Raw genomic sequence first — 10,727 nt, 5'->3', positions numbered from 1 at the left:
TTACACCTGCTGGACGTTTGGAGCTTTCTGGCTTGCAAGCAACTGGGCCTTCCGAAGGGCCTGTCCTTGAACTAGTAAGGTTGCATCGCCCCTTGGGAGGCGTTAAGACCCTGAAGGGGAGCTTCTAGCAGGCAGAAAGCCCAGCAGCTCCCCTCAGCAATACGGCGTATAGACCTGAGGGAGTGCCAGTAGATTTGGGGGCGTTTAGAGCTGGCCCTGGCACAGGACTGGCTGTGCTCCAAGAGCAACTGGCTTTCAGAAGGAGGGGGATCTTGAGCTGTGGTTAGTGTCCCAGCTCCAGCTGCCTGCTCCTCTGCCTGGTGGGCTCTAGGTTCAAAACCTAACTCAGCCATGAAGTACACTGGATTGACCTGGCTGGTCTTCGCAAGAATAGAAGAGTATTACAAATTAGGAATGACTTCCTTATATTGGAAAATGCTGTAGATGTTGACAGGGATGATAAATAGTACAAGAGCTTGTACTATTGAAAGGGGGAGGGGAGAGACACAACACAAATGTATGTAACGGAACCATCCATCTAATCTTTGAATTCTTTATTCTAGTTATTATTACTTATTGGCTGCACCGTTATTTTTATCTGAAATTCTGAGTTTCAGAAAAGAAGTAGCAAACTTTTTTTTCTAGCAAAGAAAAAAGCAAATGTTTTAACAATTAAAATTTTAGCACATCACTTTTTCATATTTCACACACACAAAAATATATATATATATATATATAATATATTATTTTGGAATATTACAAAAAGATAAATATCATATAAAACTCTGAATAAATAAGAGTCTATAAATAGTTGACATTTTGGTTCGCTTATCGCCTTATTACAAGGTAAACATTGAGGGTTGTTTTTTTAAAAAATCACCCCCACCCCCCACAGTAATTAAATGCAGGTGGTTAGCATCAACATTGGTTTATAAAAGAAAGATGTTCCCCCCACCCCCACAATCCCTGCTCCGGTCTCTTGCTGATCTACATCTTTTGTAGCTGATGTTTGTCAGTGCAAAATGAGTGCAAAATGGCAAGAACAGAACTGTCTTGATTTAGATCGGATGGCTTGGGCTGATTTGACAAAACAACATTGGCTGTAAGTTTACATACTTGATCAGGGATCTGGCAGACTGTTCATTCAGGACAGTTACCTTGAATCAACAGCCCCCCCCCCCATTTTTTTTTTAATACAGGCAGAGAATCCCTTCTTTGCAATCTCAGGTGCATTCTGAATCCCTGCACCTCCTCATGTTCATGCTTAGTAGCATTGCTATTTTTTATCCCATTAAAACAACCACCAGCCAGCTGCAATGGCTTCAAAAGCCCCTAATTATCTGAGCCCCTAACTATATTATTCCAGCTCTGTCCACTCTCTGAACAATCCCTTAATTCTGTAAACACAGCAGAGACTGGAGTCAAGGATGTTATTATCATGGGAATAACAAATGGTGTCAAATACATCCTGGAGATGGACCACCAGCAGATGCAGACACAAATATCCTGTGGAACGACCATAACCACCACTGGTTCTAATCTCCATCTGACCTAGCTCTTAAACGTATTCTTCTCTTAGGAAGGCCCATCCAGGGCTAGCTTGGGATGGGCATGATCCTGAGCAATTTAACCCCACTCAACCATCTGCTTTAGCCCTTGAACAGAGAGTTGTCTTGAAATCAATCCACCTGGCTAGTCTGAACCTGGTAGTTCTTATTAAAAGTATGCCCTGAGACCTCACTGGAAATTAGGGGGAGCAAAGGAGTGGCTATATTAGAGACAGGGGACCCCCATCCTGGTTTTAGGGAAAAGTAAACTACCTTGAAAATGCTACAGGTTGCTTTAACGTTCCAAGACCTCAGGACAAGAAACACAATTAAGTGTGTGTGTGGGGGGGGGGAGGTAAAAACTCAGCTGCCCCTCTTCCAAGTTTGCAACCCCTTGTTATTTCGGGGGCTAAGTAGGGGAGGGGGTATTCACAGTATGTTATAAACAAGGTATTTTAAAATCAGAAAAGTAAAAAACAAAAACAAGGCATACAAACAGACTCCAAGATTGTAACTCTTGGCTCATTCCCCTTCTCAGATTTCCCTCCAACCATTGTGTAATTACTTCCCAATGAGAAAAAAAAGAATCTGCTACATCAAAAGGTAAACTATCTAATTTTTCTCCTAGAGCCATCTGGGACAGCTTCCTTTGTGTAATGCTCAGGGACAGAATGCCAAAAGAGAGACGCCCTCCTGTCTCCGCCCCCCAGCACAGCTAAAAACGTTGGTAGATTGGGGGAGACACAGAAAGGGGATTCAGACATTTCCCTGCATCCAAATAGTCAAATTTCACTGGATGACAGAAAAAGGCATTTACCCCTGAGAAAGAAAGGGGTAGGGGGAAGAGAGGGATTGATTGTTTAGCTACATGGATATTTTGCTCTTCCTCTTTCTTTTAGGCATCTAACGTGGCACTTTGATGCAAGGCACATTTTTAAAAGAACGTGATTATGTAGTCCCATGCAGGGAAATAGAGGGGAAATCAGCAACGGGAAGGCTGTGAGCCTAACCTGGCCCTCCAAATGGCCCCCCTCTATTTCCTTCTCCCTTTGCGTTGCTCCCATTCCCCCTCACTTTCCAGAAAAGGGGAGGTGCTGGAGTGAGCACACAGAGCCCCTGCTCATCCTGATCGCTTCTGCCTTACCTGTGGGGGAAAGGGGAAGCTTTGAATGGTTGTTAAGCGGCCAGTCTCGTCTCTTTTGTGTTTGCTATTGCCATCATGGGGGAAAATGAGGGGAGTCATTCTCAGGGAGCATGAACACTGAGTGGGAAGAGACTGGGTGGGATAACCCAACGAGAGGAAGCAGGGAAGACCTTGGCCCACCGTCCCCATGTCAAGGCTGCCTCGGTCACCTGGTCAATCAAGTTGCTGGCCGCTGCTGTACAGCACAAACCAAGACGCTTTCCCATTAGACACCGGGCCCCTTTCATGCACGCTTAAGGCACTACATCGTGTGTGTTTCGGCATGGGCGGGGGGCGGGGTCATGCACAACAAATCAGAACCAATTTGGATTTCTGAAAGGGCAACAGATTGCCCAGGCACACTTGGATGCTATAAGGCAGGAACTAGAACGAGTGGGGAGGGAAAGAGGTGTCCCAAACTCCCCCCCCCTGCAAAAAACTGGCTAGCCAGAGTGTCAGGGGGGCAAGTCTGGCACTGCCGTGCTTGAACATCTGGAACAAGAGTGGCTGCTCTGAAGAAGCCAGCTGGCTATCGGTCCAGAGGGCAGACTGGGGAGCCCCCCCTCGCAAAAGGGAAGATCACACATACATATACAGATTGACCCCTCCCAAGTCCATGGCGCTCACTCCGAGACAGACAGTCGGTTGAAGATGGGCAGCCTGTGGGCGTTCCCCACCGGCCCGCCGGGGGGCTGCACATCGAAGACGGGAGAGTCAGACCCACTCAAGCTGCTGGAGCTGCTGTAGCTGTCAGGGTCGGAGAGGGAGTTGGAGGAGGGCGTTCTGGGCAGGATGGAGGCCGCGCTGGCCGGCGTTCCGGGGGTGGCGGAGAAGTAGTCTCGGCTGGTCTGGAAAGGGCCGGCCAGGCTGGCGGGCCTCCCGCAACGGCACGAACACCGCCCCCCGCTGGAGGAGAGCGCGTCGCCCAGGGTGGAAATGAAGGAGACGGGGTCCGAGTGCAGGTGGCTGAAGGCCGGCGAGAGGAGGTCGGCGGAGGCGGGAGGCGGCGAGACCGACGGGGCGCGGGCAAAGGAGGCAGGATCAGGGATGCTGGGCAGAGGGGAGGACTGGCGCGTGGCCGGCACCCCGGAGTAGCTGACGCTCTGGCGCAAGAGCTGAGGGGACGGGGAGTGGAAGTGGGCCTCCTCGGGGTAGTGGATGAAGTGACAGCGGGAGCCGTAGGGGCATTCGCCGTGGATGTAGAACTTGTGGCACAGCTCCGTCTTGTACTTGGGGTGGCGGCTGACTGTGCGCAGCTCCAAGGCCCCGTGGGCAAACTGGCACTTGGCGCCGTACTTGCACTTGCCAGTCTCGCTGAAGGTGCGGCACAGCTCCGTCTTGTAGCGGGAGGACAGGGCCTGAGCTGGAGGAGAGTGTCGGAGAGGCGGGAAGCCCGGTGGGGGCGCTGGGAGGGCCCTGCCCTCAATGAGGCTGACCGAGCGATCGGGCCGCAGTGGGGGGCGCCGCCCGGGCTCTCCGACGGGGCGAAGCTGCTCGCTGCTGGGGCTCCAGTGGCTGCGGAGGGGCCAGACGGGGGAGGGGTCGCCGCCGCCGCCGCTGCTGTAGGGCGTGTCCGAGGAGCAGGCCGAGGGGCAGCGGGAGAGGAGGGTGTTCGACCCCTCCTGCTCTTCGCTCAGCGACAGATTGAGGAGGTTCTGCCAGGGGAGAGGAAACGAGAGCGGGTTAGTCACAAGGTATCTGCAGAGAAGGGGACATCTGGCCACACCGCAATATTGTCTGCTACGTGGCCCCCCCGCGGGGAGACAGGCCTAGCCAGGGAGAGCCCCGCAGAGGGTTCTGCCACACCACCTTGGATCCAGTGCTTTTCCGTTCACCATTCCCACTGGCGGTCATCAGGGGCACAGCAAGTGATGTGCATGCGCATCACGTAAACGAGGCCTTGGAGACGACCGAACATACAAGAGCTCTCGCAGTGGCGCTGGATCCCCCACAGGCTGCTCCCATGTGCAAGTGGCAAGTGTGCATGAGGGATGCTGGGAGTCGTAGTCTGGTGGCCACCAGGTTTGGAGAAGGCCAACCTAAGCATTTCACGTTCCCAGATCATCGTCACAACCCCCAGCCACCAGACCTGCCTAGGATTCCCAGGGTAGGAGATGGCACCAAAGCCCTTCTTGAAACATTGGTTCCACTCTGCAAGAGCAGTGGGGCAATTGTTCCCCTCTACAAAAATCCTCACTCAGATCCCCTCCACCAGCGCGTTACTGATACTAGGAGGCATCTGGTGGAAGAAGAGAGGGGCAAGGCGTGTGTGGAGAAACCAAGGAAGGACTAAGAGGAGGTTCCTGAAGCAAAGCGGGCACTGGCGACAGGCAAAGGGATGACGTCAGGTCATCCAATAGAGCCTTGGTGGGTTGGGCCGCAGTTATTTTTAAAGAAGTTGAGCTGGACCAGAGCTGCAGGGAGGAACAGCTGCTCAGCAGGGACAGCAGAGCCAGAAACCAGCGGTGGGGTGGGCGTTGGGCAGCATGAAAACCTGCACCTAAAACTGTCACAAGATGGCTTCGCTGCTTCTTTTTTAAACTGGCAGTTTTTTTGTACCTTCGAGCGTTTTCCTAAAAGCCAAACTTATCTCCCATCTAATTCTAAGGCAGCCCGTGCCCTGTAGATGTGTTGGACTACAACTCCCATCACCCCCAGTCCAACACACCTGGAGGGCACTAGGTTAGGGAAGGCTGTTCTAGGGCACAATCCACTGGGAAATTCTCTTGCACAAGTTGGGAAGTTTCCTGTGCTGCTCACTCACTCATTCTCATGGGATTTGCACAAGAGAACGTTCTGGTGGATGGGGCCCGTCCTTTTGTTTTAAGCTCAACCAGCCCCAATGTATATGGGGCAAGTAACAATTCATTGGTCTTAGTGATTGGTGTTTTGAAACTATGGGTCAGCAAATTTTTTAAATTTTGTAAACTGGGTTACAAGTGGGGAAAGGTATATCCCAGTAAAATAAATAATATCAAGTTTGAACCCTGTCTGTACAGTGTGACATTGGGCGAGCTGCGTGCGTAGTGTCTAACCCCCCTTTTTCAAATGGAAAGTTGCTTGCCTTCCTTGCCCCACAAGCATTCAAGTGTCAAGACCCCTGCCCCAGAGAGCATACAATCCAAGTTAGGTGGAAATGAGGGTAGAGTGAGTGAGGTCAGGTGGATGTGGTAGGGAGGAGGTGGCAGGTAGCCATGGAAGTGCCAGGAAGATGAGGCAAGTCCAAAACAGGGCTTGCAAAAGAGGAAGGAGTTGATGGATGAGGGGGCTTGACAAACAGGAAGGGGAGGGTTTATTCCAGTAAGTGGCAGATGACAAGAGTAGGTGGGAGTCAAGAGGGTGGGCAGGGCATGAGCTTGCGCAGAACAAAGGAAGCATGTGAAGTTAATGGAAGGTATATAGTCAGGGCATAGACTTCAAAGAGCCATGAGGCCTAGAAACTTGAAAGTAATACTAAGCGACAGAGAGACAGTGCGAAGGCTCAACAGCGTGCTATAGGGCTGTGATATTTTTCATGCCCTCCCATCTATCTCTTCTCTGCCTGAAAGAAAGCTTTCTTCATCTCTGAAGAACTTCTGTTTCACAATCCAGCTGTGCTTTTAAAAGAAAAAGGCCAGCCCACAGTTCAAGAAAGAAAGAAAAAGATTTCTCTTCATTTCTGACCATCATGGCTGCCCCCCCCCACCCCCGTTTGGGGCTTTTGTGCCAGGATGCCACACACACACACAGCACAGACTTTCTCATCTTGCGTAAACATCCTGCTGTGCAGAGAAAGGTGTGAAGGGTGGAAAGGAACACATGAAACCCACACATGAAAGAAAAACACCCATTTCCTTGATGGCTCCCACAGAAACCTTATGCTCCTCCAGATCTATTTGCAACTAGCATGTCAAGGAGGAGCTTCACACCAAAATCAGAAGCTCAACTAAGCTTGCCTCTGATGTTCGCGATAAAAATGTGATCCAACTGATTAACCCCCCCCCATCTTTTCAAATTCACGGCATTTATTTAAAGATGACAAAACAAGGCAATTACAATCACTTTGGCTGAAGTATGTAGCTTCTAATATTTCTACATAAGTCAAGAGAAGTTGCTCACACAATTTTTGTCCCAAACCACAGGTTTCGGGATACAATGGAATGCATGCAATATTTGCATGCATATCGGCTGGAAATGATGGGAGTTGCAGTCCAACTTATCTGGAGGGCACCAGGTTGGGGAGGGCAAATTTAGATTTGTTTTTTAACCAACCTGGTTTTGCCACCCTGTTAATCTTCAAGCAACTTAACTCTACAAGTCATAAGACCCTCATCAAGATGTAGCAACCTTTGCTGTACTAGTTCTCAACCTCTCCTCAGGATAGTTAATGGAGTTACATCGGCCTTCCTCAATCTGGCACCTTCCAGATTGTGTTAGACTACAACTCCCATCACCCATGACCACTGGGGATTATGGGATTTGTAGTCAAACCCATCTGGGAGGCGCTAGGTTGGCGAAGGCTGCAAACAGAACTTTTAAGAGAATGAGTATATCTTTCTAGTTATGTGTACCCATTTTGTAGGATCAAAAGACTATCCAGGCTTGTAAATAGTCAATCGTTACCTATTTACAAAAAGGCAGGGGAGCATTTTGAATATCTGGTAAGGATCAGGTGGAAGTTGTCTCCCTCTCTTCTCATTTTCAGGCTACTGACCAACACTGGTGTGGGGACTAGCAACTTGTATGGACTTGTTTGCAAGGCTACTTCTGATGATTCAAGGGGTGGATAAGGGGGAAGGTGGACATGAAATATGCCCTTTGTAGCCATCTATGTGCTCTTGCCAAGTTTTACCTATATGCCCACTCTGCCCAGCGCCTCTCCATATGGAGAAATATTTTGGCGGACACCTCGCAAAGCTGTTTTGCTCAATTCAGTTAGAGATGACACATTTATCACTTGGAAAATTAATGACACCCTGCCTCAAGCAAAAATAAAACATGATTTCATCAGTGCAGTCAGCTCAGGGGGTGGGAGGGGGGAGAAGAGGAACATCTTTGATAAGGAATTGGTCTCTAATTAAAAAGCCACATTTTAAAAAATCTTGAATTTACTGATTGATTGCTTTCTCGATGCCTTGGAAGTATTTCCCAGAACACTTGAATGAAGGTCATTTCCCCCCTTGTCTCTCCCCCTTGTCTTTCCAGCTGATGAAAATCCACGGACATGTCCCGGATGATTGCACCAGTTTAAGGAAGGGGTGTAGGAAAAAAAGGGGTTGCGAAATCCAAGGCTGAAATGCCTATATCATAAACTCACAAAGGCTGCTTGTTTCTCAGCCTTCTAGCCGAGCCGAAAGGAAAGGGGAAAAAAATGGCCATTTTTGACCTAGAAAAAAGTAGCTGTTCAGGAAGTGAGCCAAAGAAAAGTTCCTAGTCCCTGCCCCCCTTCAGAACCACCCAATTTGGAGAGTTTTCAGTTTTCAATTCAAAGAGTTTTCAGGAAGGGAAAAACTCTTTGAGAAGCAAAAGGAAATATACGGAAAGAAGATCAGTTTGAGAACATCTGATGCCACATTTCTCGCCCCCCAAAACTGATTTTTTTTAAAAAAGAAAAACTACAAAGATGAACGCATGTGCAGCATCTGGCTATTCAGAAATTGGATCTATTTTTCTGGGAATGCCAATTTCCACGAAATGTGGGGCTTTAAAGCCCTTTGCACAGGAAATGGGGGGCTGAGTACCACCCCTGACTAAGCAGTATTCCAGTCCCACAACATTACTGAAGCTCCCTTCCCCAACCTGGTGCCCTCCAGATGTATTGGACAACATCTCCCATCCAGCCAGCACTGCCAGGTTTGACAAGGCTGTACTCGAGTTTTAGCAAGTTCTTCTACATATTTCAAGAAGAGAAGGAAGTGATGGTTGCTTTCCCCACCCTTGATCATTTTAAAACCCAACTATCTACTTTATCATCAGCTGTTTAATAGAGTCAGAACCCCAAAGAAGTAAAGGATATGAGTTTTGCAAGCCGCTGTAGTATTACAGATATGGGCATGGCTTGGAAGGGACAAGGAGGCACCCTGGGTTCAAAATATGTGGGTTTTTTAGAGTACAGATTAGCTGAGGGGAGGGGAGAAGGTGTTGTTGCAGCCCCACCAACATCCTTTCCCAATACTGCCTGAATTTCAGCACTCCTGGTTGACATGTGACACAGAGCTCTACGTAACTCAAAAGCCTGCATATTCATAATGCAGCAGCCACCAAACCCAAAGTATGACATTATGTTCATAGCTGTCTTTCTTTGAAATAAACACACAACCATTCCCGGGGGGGGGGGGGGAAATCCAGGGCTGTTTCGGCATACAAGGGCGGGGGGCTATGGACAAGAAACTGCCTATGGGAACATATTCCCTCCCCCCGCCCGAAATTTTAGGCAGGAAAGCAACATCCTTTCGCTGCAGCTTTGACCTGGCAGCCCATCTTTCCGTGTTTCAATGACACCCGGGTGCGGAGACTGGAGAAACGGCCAGCCCCTCCACCCCGCTGCGCGATGGAAGAGTTCTGTGCAAGGCGAACGCTCGCCGCGTCCCTCCCCCGGCACCGGTGATTTCAGAGGGAGAGGCTCCCTTGGAACCCGGGCTGGAAGGAGAGCGTGGCCAGGCCAGGCGCGCGGCCGCGTCGGAGACGCCGACCTGCCCTGCCCTGCCCTGCCCTGCCCGGAGGCGAAAAGCGGCGCCCCCCAGGCCTCGGCAGGGCCCCCCGAGACGAGACCCCTCAATCCGCCCCCGCCCCCGGCCCTGATCTGCCCCCGTTGGCCAGCCGGGCGCGCCTTCGCCAAAGACCAAGGCGCCGGCCTTCGCGAGGCCCCCTGCCTGGTGAACCGCCCAGGGGGCGCCGGCTATCGGGCGGCACCGGAGGGGCGAAGAGCAGAAGAACCACGCGGGCACGCGGGCGAGGGCGCGCAGCCCCCGGAGTTCTCCGCGCAAGACGCGCGCCTGGCGGAAGACGGCGCGGAGCTGGCGAGGGCCCGGCCCGGCCGAGGGGCGGGCTCCGAGCGCAGCGCGCGCCCCTCTCCCCGGGCGAGCGGGAGGGCGCGGCGCGGCGCGGCGCCCGCCTTACCTCGTAGAGGGTGTTCACGTCCAGGATGGAGCTCATGGCGGCGGCTTTTGCGCGGCTCGGTCGGGAGGAGCGGCTGGGTGGCTGCGGGCGGTGCTGCTGTTCCTCGGCAGCCCCGCTGCCTGCCTCTCACTCGCGCCGAAGCTCCGCGTCTGAGCGCCGTGCCGCCGGCGCGCCCTTATATCGCGGGATCGGGCCCTGCCCCCGCCGGCCGATGAGCTCATGGGGCGGCTCCGGAGAGGAGGAGCCGCCGCCGCCCGCCCAGAGCCGCCGGGGGACGGAGCGAGCGGCCCCCGAGCGGCTCGAAAGGCCTCCAGCGGGGCGATAGCTTCGTGTTGTCTTCACCTTGCGTTGGAGTTCTTATGGATGCCACCCTGGAGTCCATTAATTGATTAATGAATACCAGTACTACTAATCAGAACATCAGAAGAGCCCCTCTGAGGCTGGGTCAGACTGAGGGTCCCTCTAGTCCAGCATTCTGTTCACACAGTGGCCAGCCAGCTGTCGACCAGGTTAATAACAGTGTTAACCTTTCAAATGATAGACTATTGTTTATTTATTTTTAACTTTATTTATTATTATATTATTATTACCCTTATCTGCTAAAACAGCATACACAGCCATTTTTCTGTTTAATCATGCACAGGATCGTGCCGTAAAGTAGCGGAACCTTGCCATGATACAAGCAAGGATGTTCAAAACATGAAAAGCGGCACCTTTAAAAGGCTATGTTGGAAAGAGACATCTTGACACCTGGTGTAAGGACAGCGGCAGCGGCGGGGGGGGGGGGCAATTGTAGTTCCCATTTGCCCGTGGCCCACAAACAGGCCTCTGCAGGTAATGGCACCCTCAGAAGGGCCTCTCCAGCAGATCTTAATACTTGGGCAGGTTCATAGCAATAC

General features: G+C 51.3%; 1 protein-coding gene across 1 annotated transcript; it reads right to left on the bottom strand.

The window, feature by feature from the left end:
* Positions 1-1,192: 1,192 nt before the first annotated feature.
* On the bottom strand, positions 1,193-9,979 carry ZFP36 (ZFP36 zinc finger CCCH-type). Its single transcript, XM_084814680.1, has 2 exons — positions 9,829-9,979; positions 1,193-4,385 (listed from the first exon to the last, which is right to left on the bottom strand). The coding sequence occupies exons 1-2, from the start codon at positions 9,862-9,864 to the stop codon at positions 3,354-3,356; spliced, it is 1,068 nt and encodes a 355-aa protein (XP_084670806.1). The 5' UTR covers positions 9,865-9,979; the 3' UTR covers positions 1,193-3,353.
* Positions 9,980-10,727: the final 748 nt, after the last annotated feature.

Source organism: Heloderma suspectum, chromosome 10, assembly GCF_057233095.1.
Source record: "Heloderma suspectum isolate Gila_16-S chromosome 10, 16-S_ref, whole genome shotgun sequence".
In the NCBI taxonomy this organism is placed as follows: domain Eukaryota; kingdom Metazoa; phylum Chordata; class Lepidosauria; order Squamata; family Helodermatidae; genus Heloderma; species Heloderma suspectum.
Note: the sequence above shows the minus strand (reverse complement) of the source record. Positions and strands in the feature narration are given on the sequence as shown.